General features: G+C 53.7%; 1 protein-coding gene across 1 annotated transcript in view; it reads right to left on the minus strand.

Moving 5' to 3' along the window:
* Positions 1–498: 498 nt before the first annotated feature.
* Positions 499–24939, minus strand: part of NPHP4 (nephrocystin 4) — a 143974-nt gene continuing 119533 nt past the window's right edge. The window contains exons 20-31 of the mRNA XM_040263281.1: positions 20217–20342; positions 15500–15711; positions 11749–11975; positions 11368–11554; positions 10443–10526; positions 5037–5193; positions 4438–4523; positions 3811–3896; positions 2627–2798; positions 1859–2038; positions 1459–1602; positions 499–945 (exon numbers count right to left, since the gene is read on the minus strand). Coding sequence (XP_040119215.1) covers positions 805–945; positions 1459–1602; positions 1859–2038; positions 2627–2798; positions 3811–3896; positions 4438–4523; positions 5037–5193; positions 10443–10526; positions 11368–11554; positions 11749–11975; positions 15500–15711; positions 20217–20342 — 1802 coding nt within the window. The 3' untranslated portion in view covers positions 499–804. The remainder of the gene's footprint in view (positions 946–1458; positions 1603–1858; positions 2039–2626; positions 2799–3810; positions 3897–4437; positions 4524–5036; positions 5194–10442; positions 10527–11367; positions 11555–11748; positions 11976–15499; positions 15712–20216; positions 20343–24939) is intronic.

Consider the following 24939-nt stretch of genomic DNA (forward strand, 5'->3'; position numbering starts at 1 on the left):
TCTTTTGTTTACACAAGCACTGGGATGGAGGTGGGCAGAATAATGTCCACCAACCCAGGCTGACCTGATCCCTGGGAGGGGATCTCGTGAGGTCAAAAGGATGGAGTTAAGGATCTTGAGATAGAATGGCTGTCCTGGCCTCTCCAGGTTAAGTCCAGGGTCATCACAAGGCCCCATGGGGAAGCAGGCGGACCAGAATCAGAGCAGAGGCAGAGGTCAGTGCTGCCCTCCCCTCAGGTCAGGGCCAAGCAGACTCTCCCAGAGGCCATAAGCCATGGGCCACCTGACTGCCCTTGGCCACATCAACCCACAGGGAAAACCAAGCTTACTCGGTGGACAGAAAACCTCTGACGAAGGTAAAAACAGCAGAAAACACAAAAACTGCCAGAAGAGAAAATGTGTAAAAGTTTCATATTTTTGTAGTTTTTTTTAAAGATGTGAAATAATACCAGTATAAAAAAAAATTACATACCAAACAATATAGTGTTTGTATAAAACTCAGTAAAAAAGCATAATTTTATCATTTAAAATAATTCATAAAATACATTTTGCTGAGAGCAAACCCTAACATCATAGACAGTGATGACGCCCGTGTGCCACAGAGAGAAACTGGCCTGGGTTCACTGGGGCTCTCACGTCTCCCACGGGACTGCTATGCAGTCGGTACTGGCAGCAGCCTGACGGGACGGGACAGGACCATCATACACGGTCAGGGCGCGGGGACCCCGCCATCCTTGGCTGAGTTCACGGAGCAGAGTCCTGGCACAGGAGCAGCCCCTGAGAATGGCAGGACAGCCCCTTCCTCTACTGGTAGATGACCTTCACGCAAAAGGTCTCCTCGTTTTTGTCTTCATGGTCGTTGATGTAAATCAGGATCTCCTCCTCCCCAGCTCTCTGACGGGACACAAACCGCAGGCCGATGGTATAGGTCTCGCCTCCCCCAACCTGGAAAGAAATGTTGCCATACTCGTGTCCACCCCGCCAGCTCCACAGGCAAACACACACACACACCCCCCCCAGGCTAGCAGCTTCCACCCAGGCAAACACACACACACACACCCCACCCCACCCCCAGGCTGGCAGGCTTCAGAAAACACACGTACGTTTGGAACCCAATCTCCCATGTTACTGTCAAGCCCTCTCCCCAACAGCCGCTCTTCCCAAGTTCCCGGGAGACACGTCACTAAGCCCCCTCCCCTGACTGACAGACTCTGATCCACTCTGAGCCGCTGCTCACTTTCCCTAAAATAGCCACAGTAGATCAAGGCCTCACTTGCCAGAGAATCTGGATGAAACTGCCAGGGAGGTGGGGCCTAGGTGTGGGGTCAGAGGCCCAGGCAGAGTTCAGCGGGGGTGCCCCTGGGGACTGCAGGCACCTCACTGGAGCACAGACTGTTTTCCCCGGAACTTCCTGGAGCCCCCCCACCCTGCAGGGTCCCACCCCCGAGCAGCCCGTACCTGGAAGGCGTCCTCCTTGAACTGCAGCAGGTGGGGGTGGTCACTGTGCAGGCGGTAGGCCCTCCGCGAGGGGTAGGGATTGGTGTAGGTGATGCGCTTGTTGGCGCCCCTCCCGCCCCCTGCGGGCAGCTTTATCTCAAAGGCCTGCGGGAAGGGCAGGAGTTGGCACCTGGCTGCTTCTCCGGCAGCTTCCCAAGCCTGCCCTGCGCTCGGGGCCCTAGATGCTGGATGGCTCCATAAATACAGCAGACAAGCCCCCTGAGGTCCTGGCCTAGGAGGCTCATGGTTTAGAAGCCAACACCCCCCAGACCCCCAGCCACTGGGCAGGCCGGGTCAGGGGACCAGGTGACAATCAGGGGACACCCCACCCAGCCACGTGGCCCCGCATCCCACATCAGACCTTGGAGATGAGAGGCAGCCGGCAGGAGAGACACAGGAGCCACGAGGCCACCAGCTGGTGAGCGTCCACGTCGACGAGGTGGAGGTGCGCGAAGCGGCTGCCTGGCCTGCGGGGCCTGACGCTCACATGCAAGTCCTGCACCCCGTGAGGGGGCAGCACAAACACACCTCTGGGGTCCGTCTTCCGGGGGACAGGGGAGAAGGGGGTCAGGAGGTGAGGGCTTCATCCCAGGGAGCCCAACGGTTCAGGCGCGGCCACCTGTGCTGGGCGGGAAGCCCTCCAGTCTGCATGCAGTCGACCTTGCCACTGGCACCAGTACCAGCGGGGCACAGTCCATGTCCCCATCTTTGGGGTCGAGTCCCCTCCCCCACAGCAGGAACCCCTAAGTGCTGGAGCGGCCTCAGCAGGGAAGAGCTGAACCAGCCCAGCCTCAGGCGAGGCATCCACATCATCCCATCACCAAGATGTACAATCGCGGCCACACCGACTCCAGAGTCACAGTTAATTCTTCCCATGATACACAATATATACTCCCATAAATATCATAATATATACTCCCAGAAATTCTACAAGTTGGCCCTGGTGGCATTTGTAAATAAGTCAGTCATCCCACGAAGGCACATCTGGCAAAGGCAATGTGAATGAAGGCTCTGTTGACCTTCAGGAATCCCCTGAGCTGCAGCGCCATTTCCACCCCCTCCCCGGGTAGGCAAGGGAGGGCCCAGGGGACCTCCTTGAGACCCAACAGCCCCCACCCAAAGGCCATACCATCAGCTCCTGGGGGTGTGAGCTGAAAGCCTGCACCCTCCTAACTGTCTGCGTCCCCCGGAGGACGAGAGCCAGGCGGGTCCTCTGGCCAGTGATACAGGAGATGTCCACTCGCTGCAGCGAGTGCAGGTGGACCTGCCAGGTCTGGACAGGTGTTGCTAACCAGCGGTCTCTGTGGGCAGAAGCCATTCACGGTCAGCGAGGATAGTACACTGACTGTGGGAGGGGAGCCCCAGGAGGCTGAGAAGGCGGCCAAGAGGGCAGGCGGGGCCCAGGTGCTGTCACCCCCAGGGCCCCTTCCCTCCGAGGCCAAGGCTCTCAGGCAGGGCTGTGGCCTCTATGTGGCCTTGACCCTGAACAGAGACCCCAAATTTTTGGCAACGTGGGCTTTAGCACACTTGCACCTGGGTCAGCAGAACCCCAAACAAGGCCTAGAGCAAACCCCATGGACAGCACGGCATGGACCAGGATGTGGGCTCGGAGGTCACATGGGCCTGAGCCCGGGCTCTGCACGAGCCGCCTGGTGCCAGGGACACTGACCCTTGGTGGTAAACGGGCCTCAGGGACGCCTGCCCACAAGCCATTATGAGGACCTCACGCTATAGCCACCACATGGCACCTGTAAGCCAGGCGCTGACCCTCGGCTGGGGTGGGCACTCAGTGCAAGTGACACCCCCCAACCCTCCCATTCCCAGATGGGCTGCAGCAAGCCCTCCAGCTTGCCTGTACTGGTTTTAAAGGCTCTCAAGGCCTGGGAGATACGACTCACAGGGAGAGGGAAAGGGACTGAGGTCATTTCACCGGGTCCTTGGGCGTCACAGGAAATGACACGAGCAACGACACCACCTTCCATCTCCCTGGGGGCTGGGGTAGGCAGGACCACAGCCTGCATCCCTCAGACTTAGGAGTGGCCATGGGGACAAGGCTGTCTGGCCATCCCGGCACGTGCTGTGACAGAAGTGGCCTCCTGCCTGGGTCTGAATCGTCCTACCAGCTGGTAATGCCAGCTGAGCAGAAGCTCCTTGCAAGACCTCAGCCAGTCTCAGCTCACGTGGCCAAACACCTGACAGCCTCCTCACCACAAGTGTAGAAGCCACAGGGCTGGCGACTGCCAGGGCCACCAGCGGTCCCCAGCCTGCCTCGCCAACCCCCACCCTCCACACCACCACGGCCCACACGCTCACACGTAGATGGTGACAAAGAAGTCCTTGACCTCCGGGCTAGGGCCACTGGCCACCTTCAGGAACACGTCACGGGGCTCCCCAGGGCCCTGTCGACAGGGGGGCACATCACAGCAACACTGGGCTCCAACCCCAGCCCCCCAAGTCCCCAGGAAGCGAATGCAGGTGTGAACCAGGCCCCCTCCCCCAACACATTTTTAATTTTCTGTACTCGTCAGAATTCATTATTTTTGTCACTGCAAAAGAGAAAAATCCTTAACTTCTTGATTTCATATTGAGTTTAATAATTATATTCTGCAGGAGATTTTATCCCATTTCCTAACCAGTCATAACATAATTATGGCCGTTATCCTTGCACAATGGCAATTAATAAGTGCCTTAATTACCACTCACTTTATTCTGTTTGCCTCACGCATTTTTTTTTTAATTTAAATTCAGATAATCAAGGAACTGATCTGCTAGCAGGAAAAATGAAAACTCATTCATATAACTCTCATGAGGATGTCAAAATAGCCCTTTAGCAGCTTAGAAACAAGCCACTTCAGTGAAAACCTAAAATGAAGAAGCTGCAGGACACCCGGGACACAAACGGTAGGCAAGGCCTGGAGAGGGCAGGGCCACAGAACTTACCACATTCTGTGTCTCACAAATGATGTTCGGGTCACTACATCGAACATGGAGAGGGGGGTCCTCACTGGTCGTCCCTAGAGGGGCACCTGGAAGGGGGAATATGAAAGCAAATGTCTTTTCCCAAAAGCCAAGGCCCCCATAGGTGCTTAACGAAACCCACTAGGGGACATAGCTGTCTGCGTGAACACCAGCGCTTTTTTCTCACCCAAGGGAGTAACCAAAGGAAGTGGGGCAGGGGCGGGTACCATGGAGCCAGGAGCCAGATACAAAGGCTCAGTTCTGTTCTGAAGGCACCAGGGAGAAGTGAATCAGCAGGTGAATCTCCAGGCCCAACACAGAGGACAGCACAGAGCCTGACACCTGTGGCTGGAGACCTTCCCCGGGTTGTGGATTTCAGGATGGAATCTGAGGGCCACAGGCGCCCTGCCACTGAAGAGGACATGAGAAGGTCACCGTATCCAACGGTCAGGCAGGAGGCTGCGCTGGGTTGTTTAAGAGCATCCCGGGTTGATGGAAGAATAATACTTGTCACCCTCGGGAGATGCCTTTTCCACCTGCTGAACCTGCCCCAGGCCGGCCGTGGGGAGAGCGGGACCTGCCTGGAAGCGTGTGCCAGGGCGGCAGGCGGATGGCCTTCTTCAGGAAGGTGAGCTCCGGGTGATAAAAGCGGAAGACCTGGTCCACCACGTGGGGCTGCAGCTCCACCGTCAGGCAGAGCACTGCCAGGGGCTTGCCGCTGCCTGCGCGGAACAGGACCTGCCGGAGAGCGGAGGGCAGGCGGCGCAGGGTCAGGACCTGCACACAGGGTCTCGGGCAGCTGCGTGCACGGCACCTCTCTGGACAGACAGGGTGGGGGTCCCCGTAGTGTCTGCTCACCCCTAGGAGGTGGGAAGGGCAGGCAGAGTCAGACACACAGGGTCTGCAGTCATGGGTGCCCACCTGAGGGGACCGGCCCAGCATAGGTTCCACACACGTGGACCACACGCGGCTGCTGCTCCTGCCACTTCCTGGAGGGAAGGGAAGTGCTCAGAAGGCCAGTGAGACAGGTCTGCAGCCCTGAGTCCCCCTCCGACGCTCCCGCTGCCTGCGTGTGCTGGCAAGTCATTCTAGCAGACCTAGACTCTAACCCCACCAGGCCCTCACCGGCGGGGGAGCACAGCATGTCCCCCAGAGGGTAGAAGGGGGCTGTGCCTAAACCCAAATGGCTACAGATACAAACTTTCTTTGTTTAAAAAAAATCATTATTCACTGAAAAAAAAAAAAGTGTCCAAGAGAGGTTCCAACTGGGGAGATGATGGAGCCTGTGTCTTTATTCCGGGACTCGGCCGGCCCAGCGAGCTCTCAGGAGCCAGGATGGAGAGCACCACACAGTCAACCCCAAAGCTGGACAACCTTCCCACATCGGCGCAAAACTCAGGCCTCCAGACAGACCTTCCACATGGAAAGGTTGCTCTTCCACTTTGGGTATTATTATGAAAACTTTTAGATGTGTAACTGGACACATGATAACTGGACAGCTGCCCATGAGGCCACGTGGGTGTGAGACAGGCACAAGCTGCACACTGCCCGCCCTCTGGGCCCCCAGCACACGGCCACCCTCTCCAGGGAGCCCCTCCTGAACGCATGGTCACTATCCCTTGTTTGTCTTCACCGTTCCCTCCGGGTCTTTAAGTGACCCCACGTTGGCTCCACCTTTTCGGAGGGTCACCTGAAAGCCACTGCCCCCTGCATCTGTCCCCAAGTCTGTTTCCATGCCTTGTGTGTGCTCACTCGGCTTCATGATCCACTGGGAGGGGAGCCCCACCACTGCACCCACATTCCTGGCAGCTGCGCCCTGACACTCCTGCTGGAATTTCACTGCTATTCTGGGACTTTTAGCTCTACAATGACCGACTGTTTATTTAGAGCAAGGATCTGCTCAGAGGGATCAGAAGCAAGGGCATCCCAGTCATAATGAGCACACCCAGCACCAGACCATAATTTCTAAACACCATTCTCCACTAACAGGAACCTTAGATAACTGGCTGATCCAGACACAGAGCAGAAAGTCTAAGATGACTCAGGACGGAAGATCTCATGTGCCGGGCACTAAGGAAGAGATCCAGCATGGCAGGGACCTGTCAAAAGGACACGGGGCCAGCTCAAAGCAGAAGCCCCTGGTGGATGAGCAGTAAAACAGAGAAAGACAGTGACAAATGACCACCTGCTGAACGAAACAAGAATTCATGCTCCAAAATGGTGACAAATACACTACAGGAATGAGTGGAGGGAGGCAAAGCTCTGCCTAGGCACTTAGAATGTAGAAGGGATGATCAAATCTGAAAGTCACCGATAGCCAACCATCACGCAAGAATCATCAGTGAAGAATTATTTTACAAAGAATGTCTATATGTGTAAAACTGAGTCACTTTGCTATACAGCAGAGATTGGCACAACACTGTAACTCGACTATAGTTCAATTAAAAAAAAAAGAATCATCAGTGGATATGAAAACTAGCAGCAGAAGTTGCATGAGGAGCAAGACATTGACATAGTCTGGGTATCTCCTGACAAAACACTGTAGTTCTAATTATCATCTATAAAATACTTGTGAATGAATTTTACATTGAAGGAGCCTGGCAGACACCATCTTAACCAAGTAAGAGAGTTAAATTAGCATCACTGGAAATAGAACAAATCACCATTGTGTCCCTCCTGATCAGAGGCTCTGAGAAGAATACCATCTGTGCTCGTCCAGCCCTGGATGCACAGCCTGAACCCACTGACTCGCGAACACCAGACAAACCAGACTGAGGGGCAGGTGGAAGAACTGGCCTTTGTGCATCCAAAGTACTGAGGTTGTGGAAGGCGAGGAAAACTGGGTGGGACCACCTGATGCACTGTGGGACCCAGGGTGAGTGAGGGGTCCAGGGTTGGGATATTTAGTAAAATGCAATCCAGGTCTACAATGAAATTGTATCAGTGTCAATTTTCTGATTTTCCAAGGCTGAGCACTGAAGAATTGATGCTTTTGAATTGTGGTGTGGAGAAGACTCTTGAGAATTCCTTGGACAACAAGGAGATCAAACCAGTCAATCCAAAGGAAATCAACCCCGAATATTCACTGGAAGGACTGACGCTGAAGCTAAAGCTCCAATATTTTGGCCACCTGATGCAAAAAGCCAATTCACTGAAAAAGACTGTGATCCTGGGAAAGACTGAAGGCAAAAGGAGAAGGGGGCAGAGGAGGATAAGATGATTAGACAGCATCACCCGCTCAGTGGACACGAGTTTGAGCAAACTCCAGGAGACAATGAAGGACAAGGGAACCTTGCATGCTGCAGTCCACAGGGTTGCGAAGCGTTGGACAGGGCTTAGCGACTGAACAACAACTGTGGCTGTGGAGTAGAGTAGCCTCATTTTCAGGACATGTGAGTTCTACATTTCAAGGAGCCACGGGGCATTTGCCCATAACTTATTCTCAAAGTGCTCAGAAAAAAAAAAAAATATATATATATATATATATGGATAAATACAGACACAAAATGATAAGGTGAAGGTAAAATGTCAATAACTAGGAATCTGAGTAAATAATACATGGCAATTCTTTGCAATATTCTTATAACTGTTCTCTAAGTTTGAGATTATTTCAAAATTTTAAAAAGGCACAAAAATAAATAAATTTTTTTAAAAAAAGGCACAGATGACCCAGAGAGATGTTATGGGGAGGAGGGTGGGAGGGGGGTTCATGTTTGGGAATGCATGTACACCCGTGGTGGATTCATGTCAATGTATGGCAAAACCAATACAGAATTGTAAAGTAAAATAAAAATAAATAAATAAATAAATAAATTTATTTATTTAAAAAAAAAAAAAGACACAGAAGCTAACTTGAAAGGGATGGCCATGGCCAGAAAGAGGACAGTTTAGTGGCCACTGCCTGCTGCACAGCAGATATAAAACCACGAGTTCATAAGGAGACTCCCCCAAAACAGACCATCTTTGAAGGTTCCTAGGGCACAACTCATTATTTTAAAAATTGATAAGCAAAGGGAAAGAATCCAACATCCACCCCGACCTTCTGGTCTAAAATATATTTCAGGGTAACCAAACTGCTGACGGGGGAAGCTCTTATTTATAGAAGAATCACAAGCAGTAAGTACAGGAACAATGAGAGAAGTGGAGTCTCACCATTTTCCACTTGATGGAATAATGGGTGTGGACAGTGGGCCTGTAGTGGACACATTAGCCACAGGAACAGCCAGCCACCTCGGCCTCTGCACGTGAGGCCACAGTCAGCCCAGCGAGGCTGGCCCACGGCGGCCAGCCCACACCCAGTGACTCCAGGGACAGAGCGCCGAGGACAGTGGGCCCCGGCTTCCACAGACCAACCGCAAAAGGATAAGCGAGCACAGACTGGACAACGGGCCATCCTGAGGACCTGCTGCTAATTTGGGTGCAGTGACGACAGCACAAAGCCAGCCTAAAAAATTAGTCCTTACCAGTTTGGAGATACATACAGAAGGAATTATGAGTAAGCTCGTAAGGTATCTGGGATTTGTTTTAAAACTCCAAATTAACTAAGGAAAAATTAGCCTCTCAGATTTCATTTATAGCCCTAACTAAGAAATCAACACATTCCTTAGACAAAGGCAAAGCTGTGGCTCCGTGTTTAAATAAAATACAGCAAACTTTCCCGGGTCACAGGTCATGGGCACAGGTCTGCCCCCCAACAGGGAGACTCAGGGATACAAGGCTGCCAGGTTCTCAGTCTTGGAAATCTGTTCTCGGGGTAAGGGGTGGGGCGAAAGTGTTCTTGTTTTTACTTTCATTTACTTTCAAAAGGCATCTTTTTTTGGAAAGCCACTCAGTCATGTCCAACTCTTTGTGACCCCATGGAATTTTCCAGGCCAGAATACTGGCAAGCATAGCCTTTCCCTTCTCCAGGGGATCCCCTCAACCCAGGGATTGAACCCAGGTCTTCCACCTTGTAGGTAGATTCTTTACCAGCTGAGCCACAGGGGAAGCCCAGGAATACTGGAGTGGGTAGCCTATCCCTTCTCCGGGGGATCTTCCCAACCCAGGAATCAAATTGGGCTCTCCTGCATTGCAGGTGGATTCTTTACCAACAGAGCTATCAGGGAAGCCCTTCAAAAGGGCCTGGAGAAATCCATGGACTGTACAGTCCCTGGGGTCACAAAGAGTCGTACACAACTGAGTGACTTTCAAAAGGCATTAGTCTACCAAAAAAAGAAAACAAAAACAAATTTCTATAAAACAACAGTTTCCCAGATAATTAATAAGGACCTATTGTATAGCACAGGGAACTCAATACTCTATAATGACCTATATGGGAAAAGAATCTGAAAAGAGTGGATATATGTAGATGTCTAACTGATCACTTTGCTGTCCATCTGAAACTAACACAACATTGTAAATCCACTGTACTCCAATAAAATTAAAAAAGAACACAACAGGGACCCAGGCTCCCCTAAGGACATCCTATATCAGCAGGTGGGTGATTAAGAAGTGTACCCTGCAGAAAGCCGTCCCCAGAGATGACAACAAGCAAGTCCTACTTCCCAGAAGTAATACACGGACACACACACAGCACTTTGATTCTACACAATACGGAATGCCCTGTCAGGGTTAGAAGGCCCGTCTGACCCTGAGTGTGGGGGCCACGCGGTGCCAGCTACAGCAGACACTGGGGCTGGGTGCTGGCTTCCTACTAAGCAAGTCTCCAGGGAGGTGTTTCCATCCTAGACCCCTGCCCAGAGGCCACACCAGCATCCAGCTGAAGCTCCCACTGCCCTGTTAGGACACATAATGTCCACCTCCATGGGCCCTGCTCCACCCCCACCCTAGACCTCTCCTCTCTAGGAGGTGCAGAGAAGGGCACGGGGGCCTGAGAAATAAACCACAGAACCCATGACACCCTTCACCCTCCACTCAGAGGACCTCTGGCCAGCACTGCCAGACCTCAGACCATCCAGACGGGAGGCCTACTGTCCTCTGCCCCTTACCTTGGCATGTTTGGTGGGCATCGTGCTGGACTTACAGGGTGATCCAGCATCCGTGTCCTTCTCTGATCTCAGCTCAGCAGAGGCCTGCAAGAGGAACCGTGAGCCCCCAGGGTCATGAGACAGAGGCCCAGGGTGATAGGTACTTCTTCCCACCTGTAGGACCTTCTACCTGTAGGACCTTCTACCTGTAGGAACGGTTGCCACCCTGAGTCCATGGCCTCAGAGGCCCCTTTACTCTCACAGTGACCCCACCCCTGGCAGCTGCTGTTATTAACCAACCCCCACGCCCCAAAGAGGAAGCGGGACATGCTGAGAGCTATAAGGGGGATCAGAGCCCATAACCCAGCTCTGCTCAAAGCCAGAGGCCCGACACCTTCCCTACAGTCTGGACAACCTCTTGCCCCAAAAATGCATCCAAAGAGCCTGCACTGAAAACTGTGAGCCCCTCAAGCCTGTCTCAGTGGTGAGCACTCCCTTGCAGAGCCGACCTCACGGGGTCAGGATGGAACACGCCCGCTGTACCCAGCCCATCACAGTATGCACTCTGCTCCCACCCTGACAAGAAACCCCCAGGTGTCTGCAGTTCATGTCAAGGAGCAAGCAGCAGTGACTAGAGAGTAGAAAACCCTAGAAAGTTTCAACTCGTTGGCTCCTCTGAGATTTAAGAAAGGCTCTTCTACCAAATTAATAAAGAGGATGAAGAGGAGGCGGTTCAGCTTTCCTGAGTGCTGAGTGACCTGTCAGGGCTGCTGGATCACAGCGCAGGTGCTGGGGCGGGTGGGGTGGGCGCAGGTGAGACAGTGATAGCCAAGGGTTGACCGTCCCACCACACAGGACGAGGCCCCCACCTCCCACATTACTTGGCAAGTAGGCTTTCCCAGGTGCCCGGCCAGCCCCTTTGCACAAGAAGACTGGCCTTCCTCACCTGTGCCGAGGCCCATGGGCCCACAGAGAAAGTCTGGAACTTGAAGGGGATGTGGGCAGTCTCCCGAGGTCGCAGGAAGAGTTGGGGGGGCAGGCTGCCCCGCAGGTGGAACATGTCCTCCTCCAGTGGCGTGTGCAAGTCAGCCACGTCCTTGAAGTACCGCCACTCCTGACCATCCAGGATGAGACTGGAGGGAGGGAGACAGCGCTGGGCACAATGTCCTTCTGGTCAGTCCCAGTGGTGGGGGGATGGGTTGGTAGGGGTAGATGCCCCCGCCCACTCAGACCCGGCGGCCAGGACCCTCAAGGGCAACACCAGCTCAGCTTTCAGTCTGAGCTGAGGGTAAAGGCTGGGGGCCTCACAGGGTGCCCGCAATCCCACCTGAGCTCGGGGTTGTCTATCTCGATGGTCACCGTGTGCTGCGTGTTGTGGAGGTTCCTCAGGGCGAATTCGAAGAACTCGGCAGTGCCCAGTGTGGCGTGGATGGTGTGCTGCGTGGTTATGGCCGTGCTCAGCGCACTGGCGATGCTCTCCGCCTTCGTGCGCTCACGGTAGGCAGCAATGACCTGCAGGTCTCGGGTGTGCTGGGCCTGGAGACTCTGCTGGGCCTGCAGACACAGGGGCCAAGGGGGCCATGGTCCCGAGGCTCGACGCGGCTCGAGGGCTGTTTTCTGGCCACCTCCCCTTCTCCACCCCAAATGCCAGACTCCTTTGGAATCAACACCACTCCCTTCTTGGACTCGGGGGTCAGGTGGGACTGGCCACCTCCAGCCCCAGGGGACAGAGAATGGGGCTGCCTGCCTGCAGCAGCCCTGGTTCCCTCTGCCCACAGGTGATGTACCCACGGGAGGTGAGGTCTGCCCACACGCCCCCTGAGACCACAGCCACCCACCTGGGCACAGTGAGAAACTAAAAGCAGAAGTTGCCAATGAAAGAGGAGAGAATCGCCCCAAAACTAAGACATGTGACTGGCTCCCCGGCCAGGTCTGCAGCAGGGGCAGCAGGAGTCCCGTCGGCAAGCAGAGTCACCAGGAGGGGCTGCGGCCAGGCCTGACTGACCGCCAGCTGGCTCAGGGGCCAGACCCAGGCACGCTGCCATGGCGAGCCTTGGCGTGGGTCCTTTGTCTACCTCCTTCTTCAAATGCTTCATATTTCCATGGGTTTGGCCACCCCAGGTGTGTTAGAGGCTGGAGGTGGGCTTATTTTTCTTGGGCGCCTTGTAGTGAAGAGTAAGGCCCATCGGACCTCAAGGCCAGGACCTGGGGAGACGCCATGTGCTGGGGAGGCCGCGAGGGGCTCCAAACACGGAGGAGCCCGGACAGCTGAATGCCTTCAGACTCTGACACAGAAGGCAAGTACCAAATTTGACTTCTGACTTAAATTAGTTTAGATATCGACTTCCCCATAGCCAACACTCTGGCCTTTCCCCAGAAGGAGATTGAAGCTGAGCCTTGTTTCTCCTGGGGGATTTGAAAAGAGGAGGGTAGTAGTGTTGATACTTGAGACCTCCCTACGTGGGCATTTTATGACCAGAGCTTCTCTATGGAATGGAAATTCTGCCAGGCTGGGCTGGACATCACAGCCAGACCTAATTCAGGGTGAGAAACAAACAGAGCTGGGCTTTTCAACCTGGACTTGAGATAGAGTGGAGGGGACACAGCCTGTACTGCCCACCAGTTAGAGGGCCCAGGACGAGGGCTCTGGGGGACAGGCCCCATGAAGATGGGCGCAGGGCTGTCCCATCTTCAGACTGACCACCCAGATGAGCACAGCAACGGCCACTCCCCAGTTCACTGCAGGCCAAGTGGGTAAAGCCACAGACAGACGCAGTTTGGTCCAGGGCATAAGGTGCCCACACTGCTCCAGGCCAGGGGGAAAGGCTGGAAAGGATGGACCTGCCTGAAGGGTCTGGCCCCACCTGCAGCTCCCTGGCACCACCCGGACTGTTAACCCAGCTCAGTCTCGTAACACACATGAGCCAGTCCTCTAGTATCACCTTTATAACTGGAGAAGTGAAGAGTGAAAGTGTTAGTCGCTCAGTCGTGTCCAAATTTTGCGACCCCATGGACTGTAGCCCACGGGCTCCTCTGTCCATGGAATTCTCCAGGCAAGAATACTGGAGTGGGGTGCCATTTCCTTCTCCAGGGGATCCTCCTGACCTAGGGATTGAACCTGCGTCTCCTATGCTGCAGGCAGATTGTTTACCATCTGAGTCATCAGGTATGCCGAGAGCCATCAGTAAAACAGAGGTGATATCTTGGTCTTTTTCTGCCATAGTTCTGTCTTATTTCTTAATTCAGAACCCAAGCAGGCAAAGCTGATGACACGTATCGGACCCCTCCGACTCCCAGAGGCAGCAGTTGGTACTGCAGCCCCAAGACTGGTCCAGGGGTGGGCATGCCACCCACCAGCGCAGGGACACTCGTGAACCACGCGCTGGCATTTCTGGAAAGTAAAGCCCTCTCTTCCGTGGCACTTGGAGTGGTCTGACAACACAGAACATGGGACTAGTGCCACCAATTTGCTAGTGTGAGGGGCAATCCTGAGGCGCCAGAGGAGGCGGTGACTGACAGCAGTCACTAGGGCAGCCGCGGACCTGGGCACTGGGCACACGGTAAGCCGAGTGCCCCTCACATGGAAGCTGTGGCTGCCCCAGGGCCCACCAGAGGTTCTGACTCTGCACTCCTGGCCCCAGGCCAACCACCTCCCCCCAGAAGCCAGAGACCCTCAGCCTTGAGTCTGATCCTCAAGGAAAGAAAGCTGCACCCCTAGCTGTCTCCTGACTGTCCTCGCATGACTCCCAGCTCCTGGGGTCCATGGAACCACACAGTTCCATGAGCTACACATGTGCAGGGTCAGCCAGGACACGGTGACTGCTGACTCTTCCCGAGGACCCAGTGACTTCACAGAACTTCCATCTCTGCTTCAAAGATGGGAATCTTTCCAGAAGGCTCTGGAAGGGAGAGAGACTACCGTATATTTGATAAATCAGGTTACTTTTCACCTCAAAATTCTCCAGGGCTATGAACCCAGGAAATCATCACAATTTAGCAGAAAATTTTCTTGTATTTGGAAATACAGTTACTTCTAAATTTACTGCTGTATTCAAAACAAAGGTTCTGAGCTGTTGATTTTCTCTATCAGAACATATCAAATAAAAGGAAACTAGCCAAATTAATCATAATAGTGATGTTGGTAACAAGAGCACTGGCAGTTGTCGGGCAGAGGACCTGCTGTGCGTGTGGCCAGCCATCCAGAGGTTGGGACCCCTGGCATCCCCAGGTAGCAGCTGATTGGCCCTCAGAGGCCGCACAGGAGGCAATGGATGGAGTGGCCTGTGGCCCGGAAGGAGGCCTGTCCCCAGCCCAGCCCAGCCCTGGGACAGCCTCCCCTCGAGGCATCCTCACAGCCATAGCTCTGCTTCACGGCAGCAAGACACTACCGCGCTTGGCTCCCACGGTCTACTGGCTGTTCGGGCCCCACCCGGCCATGTCCCCTCTCACATCCCCTTCTGCTGCGCTCCACGCCCTTTCTCCCCCCACCGACGCAGGCCGGTTCCTTGCCCACCTGTGGGCACCGAGTGAGGGCCAGGCATGGAAACTCTGTGTCCAACAAGGCATGGGCACAGGCCTGGTTGGAGAAGGTTGCCATCTGTTCAGACACCCACCTGCCTTGATGTAGAGGCCCCTAGAACCTCTGTGGGCTCCTCATCCCATAAACTCATAAAGTACAACCATCTTCTGTTTCTTAGCTGCAAAATACTACAGGGTCTTACTTAGATTTTTAGTCCAAATTGGGAATTCTTATCATCACAGTTGCTCTAATACCTGTGATATTAAGTCCTCATGACTTTGCTCCCCAAACCTGGGGAACCCTCAGAATCTCTCTTGGAGCTGTTTTAAAAGTTTAGGCTACAAGGACCGTACCCCGCACCAGCAATTTACTGGAATGGAGCCCAGGAATTGGTTTTTATTCAAAGCACCTCCATAATTCTGGCTTGAAAACCTCTCCTGATGGCCGAGAAGTCGAGCCTCTCATGTTCTGTAACGAGGACGCAGAAGGGACAGGGTAGCTCCTGCAATGTTCCGGTGAACCCGCCCACTCCTGCTGGGGGACTGGGACCCAGCCTCACCAGCGCACCACGCCCACGGCGGCCCGGCTCCGATCCACACTCCTGCAGTCGCACGGCCCTCATGCGCTCCAGCTTACGCCTGCGGACGGCATCCCCCTCTTGACCGATGCCCTGGGGCCCCCGGGCCCCCGGTCTCGGGGGTGTGAAGAGCAGGGCGGCCAGTTCGCTGTCCACATCGGCCAGCTTCTGGGCTTGGACCACATTTTTCACTGCTGGAAGGTTCAAAGAGAGGCTCAGAGGTTAAAGGGCAGAGTTTACGCTCTCTAAACAGCCAGGGCTCCGTGCCTACCCGAGCACTTCACCCAGCGAGGGAGCCCAGAAAGCCCCCAGCTTCTCATGAACCCTGGGGTACTGACACGGGTAGAAACGGTGCATTCTGCCCTGCTCAGCATCCTTCCTTTCTCCAGCCTCTCACATAGAGGGGATTTGGTCTCGGTCCCAGGACGCAAACATATGAATCCCCCACTAGGTGATCGTCTAGGGAAAAGCTCAGTGTTGCAGAGGCTCACGCCCTCAGGATGCCCCAGGGCCTGAGACACTCTCGCCCAGGCCCGCGACCCTGCTCACCCCCAGCCCCTCCAGCGAGCAACCTCAACACCCAGCACCACTCTGAACTCAGGCACACGGTCCCGGCAGGTCCTCAAACTCACCTGGGTGGGGGTGTCACAAGCCCTAAGTTCAGATCAGGAATCGGGGGATCTGATGAGTCCTGTCCCTCAGCCTGAGGCCCCTGGATGGCCAGGGTGGGTGAAGACTGGACCACCCTGGCTTGCATCCCAAGCCCACTGCTCTGCACCTGCTTCCTCTGAGTGGTGGGGCCCCCCAAGCACTGTCTCCCCTGGGGGTTCTACTGGAACCCTGGACCCAAAGGAAAGTGGTGCAGCTGACAAACAGAAGCTGCAGCAGGCAGGCCAGGCCCCGGCAGGCAGGAGCACTGCACTGCCTTCCTCCCATCCGTGGTGCTCCTGTGACACATGCACGAGCCACATCACAAGCTGACACAGACTCCTGAGCAATCACGAAGCCAGGCACAGGCGAGCAGGTGGGAGGGAGCCCCCAACCTGGAACTGGGTATTTCCTCCGGGCACCCCGAGAACCACAGGATGTGACCCCGAGCCTGAACTCCGCTGGCCGGGCACCCACTCCCCGTCCTCGTGTGTCTCCACCTCCTGCTGCAGTGCTCCACATCCTCCCTCAACAGAGACAAGCCTATTTCCAGGTTCCGGGTGCCATGAGATGGTGCAGATGTCTCACACTGTCACTCCAAAAGAGCACGTGACCGTGTCTGGGGTCCAGCTCCATGGCGATGGTAGCTTCCATCTGGATCAGGCTCAAGCAGCCCAAGGCCCGCAGTCCCACAAGGAGGGGCAAGAGTGGAAGACAAGCAAGGCTGGGGGTGATCGACCAGCTAGTGTGTTCAGACTGCATCACCTTGACAAATGACTTTCCTGGTTCCAATGAAACCAGAAATGAAATTCCAGCGTGACCATATGGGACCACACTGCTGAAGTCAGGAAGCACCTTGGAGAGCTCGGCACAACTTCCTGCTTCCAGAACTTTGCTGGGGGGTGGAGACGAGGCTTCTGGTGGAGCATCCCTACCCTCTGGTTTTGATCAAAATAGGGATCGGAAGACCAATGACCCTAGAGGCTCTCAATCCCTTCAATAAATCCTCACTGTTGTAACTCCTCTCACTGCTCTGAGGAACCCCTGACCTGCCAGGCCCTTGCCATGGGTTTTACAAACCCACTCCCACCTTTTTTGGCTTCATACTGCTCATGCAAAAAGGCAAAATGGTTGTCTGAGGAGGCCTTACAAATAGCTGAGAAAAGGAGAGAAGAGAAAGGCAAAGGAGAAAAGGAAAGATATACCCATCTGAATGCAGAGTTCCAAAGAACAGCAAGGAGAGATAAGAAAGCCTTCCTCAGTGATCAACGCAAAGAACTAGAGGAAAATAGTAGAATGGGAAAGACTAGGTACCTCTTCAAGAAAATTAAAGCTACCAAGGGAACATTTCATGCAAAAATGGGCTCAATAAAGGACAGAAACAGGATGTACCTAACAAAAACTGAAGATATTAAGAAAGGTGGCAAGAATACACAGAACTATACAAAAAAGGTCTTCGTGACCCAGATAACCAGGATGGTGTGATCACTCGCCTAGAGTCAGACATCCTGGAATGTGAAGTCAAGTGGACCTTAGAAAGCATCACTATGAACAAAGCAAGTGGAGGTGATAGAATTCCAATTGAGCTATTTCAAATCCTAAAAGATGATGCTGTGAAAGTGATGCACTCTATGCCAGCAAATTTGGAAAACTCAGCAGTGGCCACAGGACTGGAAAAGGTCAGTTTTCATCCCAATCCCAAAGAAAGACAATGCCAAAGAATGTTCAAACTACGGCACAATTGCACTCATCTCACAGGCTAGCAAACTAATGCTCAAAATTCTCCAAGCGAGGCTTCAACAGTTTGTGAACTGTGAACTTCCAGATGTTCAAGCTGGATTTAGAAAAGGCAGAGGAACCAGAGATCAAACTGCCTGCCAGCATCTGTTGGATCAGCAAAAAAGCAAGAGAATTCCAGAAAAACATCTACTTCTGCTTTATTGACTACGCCAAAGCCTTTGACTGTGTGGATCACAACAAACTGCAGAAAACTTTTAAAGAGATGAGAATACCAGACCACCTGACCCGCCTCCTGAAATGTGTATGCAGGTCAAGAAGCAACAGTTAGAACCAGACATGGAACAATAGACTGGTTCCAAAGTATGAAAGGAGTACATCAAGGCTGTATATTGTCATCCTGCTTATTTAACTTCTATGTAGAGTACATCATGTGAAATGCTGGGCTGGATAAAGCACAAGCTGGAATAAAGACTGCCAAGAGAAATATCAATAACCTCAGATATGCAAATAACACCACCCTTATGGCAGAAAGTGAAGAGGAACTGAAAAGCCTCTTGATGAAAGTGAAAGAGGACAGTGAAAAAATTGCCTTAATACTCAACATTCAGAAAACTAAGATCATTGCATCTGGTCCCACCACTTCATGACAAATAGATGGGGAGACAATGGAAACAGTGAGAGACTATTTTCTCGGGCTCCAAAATCACTGCAGATGATGACTGCAGCCGTGAAATTAAAAGACGCTTGCTCCTTGGAAGAAAAGCTATGACCAACCTAGACAGCATATTAAAAAGCAGAGACATCACTTTGCCAACAAAGGTCCATCTAGTCAAAGCTATGATTTTTCCAGTAGTCATGTACTGATGTGAGAGTTGGGCCATAAAGAAGGCTGAGTGCCAAAGAATTGATGCTTTTGAACTATGGTGCTGGAGAAGACTCTTGAGAGTCCCTTGGACTTCAAGGAGATCCAACCAGTCAATCCTAAAGGAAATCAGTCCTGAATATTCACTGAAAGAGCTGATGCTGAAGCTAAAACTCCAATACTTGGGCCACCTGATGCAAAGAACTGACTCAATGGAAAAGACCCTAATGCTGGGAAAGATTGAAGGCAGGACAAGGGGACAACAGAGGATGAGATGGTTCGATGGCATAACCGATTCGATGGACTTGAGTTTGTGGAAGCTCCGGGAACTGGTGATAGACAGGGAGGCCTGACCTGCCGGAATCCATGGGGTCCTGAAGAGTTGGACTTGACTGAGCGACTGAACTGAACTAAACTCCCACTGGTTCCCAGGGATGGGGACTTCCTGCTCCATCAGCCGGCTTTCCATCCATCCTCTGGGTGGGCAGAGAGACGAACTAGGGGTAGAGAAGCACTAGACCCAAAGCAAGGAATCCAGACTCTTGTCCCAGGTCACAACCCTAGCCACGCCGCTGGCCTGATCATCTGACCTCTCTGCCTCAGCTTCTCTGACATTAAAATGAGTTGCCTGATTCATGCAGTGTGGACCCGCTAGAGCAACTGAATGTACACAGGCCCCTCTCCTGGGAAGAATGAGGAGGACCCACAAAGTTTGGGCTGAAGTTCCAGGAGACTTGTGGGATTCTGGAGGCCTCCTTCTCCTGAGCCCCTCAGCTCTGACTTCCCACCTGGGGCACAGATTCAAGGCCAGCAACCTCAAGAGCCATCAACACAAGAAGCTCATGGTGGTTTTGGATTCACATGAGATGACCCACAACATTTGGGGGGTGCTTTTCTAAGGATACCCTGCACTTTTCGACAAGGACAGTATTTGACATTTAGGTCTGTGGGTCATTCGACAGAAAATCTTCCCAGTTATGCAAGACTTTCACCAAGCCCAGGTCTTTATCGCCCAAGTTTTCCTAACTGGTTTATTCTCTTTCCGACATGAGGAGTTTCTAACTAGTTTTAAAAATCAGTCTCTGTTTATCCTGACCTTTCTCCCTTTCCTCTTCCCCCACAAAGCAGCAGCTGCCTAAAAACAAACATCACTCACAGGACTATGAACTCCGAAGAATAACAGTGGCTTCCACCATCTGGAGAGGGCAGGGTGGATGGGCATGGTGACACAACACGGCCTGCAGGTCACTGAGCCAGACACTGAGCCACCAGTCCACCCCCAGATTCAGGACAGTGGGCACCACACAGCTTCACATGTGTTTACCTGCACACGCATTCACACACACACACACAGAGCCTCCCTTCCCTCACTCCATCCCACCCCCTAGCCCATCATACCAAGCACAACCCTCCCCTCCCACCCACAGGTTCCTTGCCCTCTCCACTCACATCTGGGGCCCCCAGGTGTCAGAAGGCTGCCTCCCATGAAGTTGCCAACTCCATCATTTGAGATGACCCTCGACCTGGAAGGTGGCAGGGAACTGGGACTCCTCACTCTCTGTTCACACAAGCGACCTGTATGAAAACACCCCCAACACACACCACCCCGCACAGGACATTAATATCAGAAAAGAGTCTGATAACACACATACACCCCTGATAAGGAGATCTGGCTTCAAATACCCACTGACCCACCAACATCCCCACATTCCACTCTTGGCCTGAATTTGTTTTGCAACAGAGATGGTGGGTGGCCAGCAGAGGCCTGTTTTCCCTTGAGCACCCTGCTTTCCAGGTCCACACCTCCTCTCCTTCCCCGAGCAGCCATCTGCTCTCCATAGAGGAGCTGGGGCTCAGGACCCTCAAGGCAGGTTCCCTGGAGCCCAGCCTCATGCTCTGGGATGGTCACAGACTCTGTCATCAGCCCTCGAATGTCACGCTGCTGCAGGAAGGCCTTTGTACCCTTCTGCAAACATCTGTGCCCAAAAACTCCTGGCGGGGAGGAGTCTCCATGTGGTACCCCACCCCTGGGGAGAGAGGAGACTCCCACAGAGTCCCTGGGGGAAGAGTGAACGAGCCTCAATAGAGGGCCCTTGGATGAGAGAGAAGCCTCCATGCAGGGCCACCTGGGGAGAGAGGAGCCCCCCCACAGGGCCCCTGGGGGTAGAGGAGAGAAGACTCCATGCGGGGCCTGGGGGCTGTTTGCTGAAAGAGCTCTGGAGGGGACAAAGTGGCTTCAAGGGACAGCGTGTCCCAAGGCCCAGCCCAGCTTCCCTCCAGCTGAACCGGGGTAGGCTTCACTACTCCCAGTGTCGTCTGGTCCCAGGGATGACAAGTGTTTGCCACAGACATGCTTCGCGTGGGTAGATGGGCCCTGTCCTTGGGACCACCACCTCTCTGCATGGACCTCACACCCCTCGGGGTGAGGCAGACAGAGCTCAGCTGTCAGATCTGGAAACCACCACCAAACACAAGACACGCTACTCATCTCTCTGATTCCAGCTGGGAGCTGAACACCGGCAGTCTGGGGTGTCCGGTGGTCTTTCTGGGAGGGGTTAGAAGGGGACCCTGTCCCCTGGATGGGACCCAGGGGAGGGGGTGATGCTCCTGCTCAGCTCAGTAGCCCCCTTCAGCCCCACCTCTGCAAGCCTACAAGCTGCCGGGAGGCTGCTGTTCACGGCAAGCCCAGGGCCCAAGCATCGCACACCCACCCACCTGCAGGTGTCAGCTCCTCCTCTCAGGGACAAAGGTGGGGTGTATGTCTCCAGCAACCTGACGGGAACTCTCTCTGGGCTGTTCTCAGCCAAGGCTGGAAAGAGGGTAGCCATCCTTCCAAGGGAGGGCAAGGTCCCTGCACTGCTCCAGAGGGGGGCTGCCACCCTCAGACCCCAAGGAACAGCAGCAGACCCTGGAACTACAGCTGGAGACCCCAAACACATCGGTGTGACAGCAGACCATCCCCCCAAAAGATGAATGAGGACAAAGGCCTGCTGTGGGCATGGGAAAGGCCAGATTCAGAAATGAAAAACCAAGGGACCTCCTTGGTGGTTAACGCGCCAAGCTCCCATGACAGAGGGCACAGCATCCAATTCCTGGTTGGGAAGCTAAGAACTTTCATGCCATGTGGCAGGGCCAAAAATAAAAACAACAGACAGAAATCATCTCTGGTCAATCAAGGAGCAATTCACGCGACAAGGTTTAAAGGCTGGTGACGCAGTGAGCAAGTCCTGCCCTCGGCGAGCTTTCATTCTGGTCATCTTGAGCATTTTCTGGGAATCTCGGCTCCTGGAGGCCTTCCTGCCTCCCCTCTTGTGACGGGAGCTGCCTCTGTCACCTACGCAGCCACCACACACTCAGATGCAGTCCTGGCAAACTGGAGGTTCCGCTTCTTCCACATCCTCCCGGGGAAATGGCCACACGGGCAGGTGTGGGAGCCCATGGTCCAGAGCCCCTGGGGGCAGCAGCAGCCCCACAGCATCCGCGGTCAGAACTGTTTTGTTGTTGCTCCGGAAACCACCAGGAAGCCGCCCTACTGTCCACTCTCATGCCCCGCAGCTGCCCCCACACCCTTCCCAGGGGTCTTCCATCTTCCGCTGCAAACTGAGGCCGCTGAGCGTTGTTCTCGTCTCCATGGGACCTATTTTTGACCTGACAGCAGCTACCGTCCTAGGATCGTGAACCTCCTCCCTGAGAAAGGAACCTGGTATCGACCCCTCCTCACTCAGAGGAGCTTTCACATCTGAGGTCGGCTTCATACCCTGACGTCCAAGATGACGGAATTCTGAGGCCAGACAAGCTCTCAGACTGGCCGGTGTAGCAATTACTTCCTGAGTCCTCCCACGGCTGTGCTGGGTCAAGGGCAAACATTACAAGGGAGAACCAGCAGTGTCCTTGAGGGCCCACTGCCATGGCTTTCTCCACCACCTTTATCCTGCAGCAAGTGGGCCCCTGTGTCGTGGGCAAGGAGGCCTGTGGTCCACCTGGATCTAGTTGAAAGGAGGCAGGCATGTTGTGAGCCTGATAATAGCTCCACTGAGACCCACAGAAACCCAGGGAACTGCAGCAAAGCCCAAATCTGCTCCACTAGCTCGCAGGGGCAGGTGACAGTGTCCTTGGAGCTCCGGCTCTCAGGAGGACCGCCCATCACCACAGCGTGTGACCCAACAGCACATGTGGTTACCTCCCCCACAGACGAGGGCCGTCCCGGGCTTCCTGATCACTCCCTCCCACTGCATTTGTATTTGGAGGGTCGGTTTGTTTAGAAACATGCTATCGAGCTGGTGCTAAGTCACTTCAGTTGTATCCAGCTCTTTGTGACCCTATGGACTGCAACTCTCCAGGCTCCTCTGTCCACGGGCTCTCCAGGCAGGAATACTGGAGAGGGTGGCCATGCCTCTCTTCAGGAGATCTTCCCGACCCAGGGACTGAACCTGTCCCTAATGTCTCCTGCACCGGCAGATGGGTTCTTTACCACTAGCACCACCTGAAAAGCCCCTGTTTAGAAAGGGATAGTAATCTTGAGAAACTGGATTTACATTTGCACACCTGCTCCAGGACCACACGGGGTGAAGGTGCCACGTCTCATCAGGGCACAATCTGCGACCTGAAATTGCTGAGGATTCTGTCCCCTTCCATGAGACAGAAAGTTACAGCTGGAGACCAACACATGGCTATGGAGCAGCTAGTCGAGTCTGACTCTGCAGCTCCATGGACTGTAGCCCGCCAGGCTGCTCTGTCCATGGGATTTCCCAGGCAAGAATACTGGAGTGGGTAGCCATTTCCTTCTCCAGGGGATATGAAGCCAAGACACCCTCAAATCTGCAGGGCTCCCAAAGCAGCTGGGCAGCCACCCTGCCTTCCCCTATGCAGAGTGATTACACTGTTCGACCCCAAACCCAGGCCATCCATCAAAGTCCACAGCACCCGGTGCTCCCATAACCCCGAGTGATGTCGGGAGCCACGTCAGGCATTACTGACACCCGAGAGCACCAGTACTTGACCGTGGAGCCAGGGGTCAGGGCAGCCCCTGGTCCCTCAGGAGGCCTTAGATACAGTGGTCACACGCACCAGCAGGATCCCAGGATAAAAAATTCTGAGATCTCTAAATGATGAAAAGGAAGTGTTGGAGGAGGTCTGGAGGAGGCCTTAGATACAGTGGTCACACCACAAGCAGGATCCCAGGATAAAAAATTCTGAGATCTCTAAATGATGAAAAGGAAGTGTTGGTCTGCTCAGTGTGTCCAACTTTTTATGGCCCCATGGATGTAGCCCGCCAGGCTCCTCTGTCCATGGCATTCTCCAGGCAAGCATATGGCAGTGCCCCTTCTCCAGGGGATCTTCCCAACCCAGGGATTGAACCCAGGTCTCCTGCATTGGCGGGCAGATTCTTTACTGTCTGAGCCACCAGGGTAAAGCAGCAGAAGTGCCTGGCACAAAAGGAGTGTCAAAAAGCTTGTCTGAGCCAAGAAGCTGCAGAGCACAAGGACGACCCTCTGCCACAGAAAGATTCCCAGGGAACCCGGGCGTCATGCCTCGACCCGCAGCCTCACACTTGAACTCGGCTGTGAACACAGAGGCCCGGGTGCTGTCTAGGTGGCTGCTGGCCCCACCTCTGTCCCCTCGAAAGGCCCACACTGCCATTACCGCCTCTGCCGGCCCGCGCCTGCTGCTCGGCTCAGAACAAACAGTTTTATAAAGAAATAAAAGCCATGACACTTTTATTTTTCTTTTTTCAAAAAACCACAGACTGTACAGAGGAAAGCACGGTGCGGCCGCTTCGTACAAGTGGGCTGCGTGCAGCTTCGGCGCTTTGTTATCCATCCCTGCTCGGCGACAGCGCAGCCTCCCAGGCTGGCTGTCTCAGGCTCCTTCCCACTGCCTTATCTCTGTCTTGCAGGCAAAGTATGAAAATGACAATTTAAGATAACATATAATGGAGCTAATCTTTCTTCCAAAGATAAGATTTTAAAACCTGGAGTCACTGCATATTTGTGGGCTGGTGAATTAAATATAAAAATAGCCAACACAATCTCAGAGGCAAAAGGAGGCTTCTAGCAACTCCCCTATGTCGTGGGTGCTTTTGAATAATGTCTGCTCCTCACACGCGGCTCATTTATTTCTCTAGGACCTAATTGAGTTTTGCTGTTTCCATATTGTCTGTTTTCCAGGCTGC

Source organism: Oryx dammah, unplaced genomic scaffold (assembly GCF_014754425.2).
Source record: "Oryx dammah isolate SB20612 unplaced genomic scaffold, SCBI_Odam_1.1 HiC_scaffold_21, whole genome shotgun sequence".
Taxonomy (NCBI): Eukaryota; Metazoa; Chordata; class Mammalia; order Artiodactyla; family Bovidae; genus Oryx; species Oryx dammah.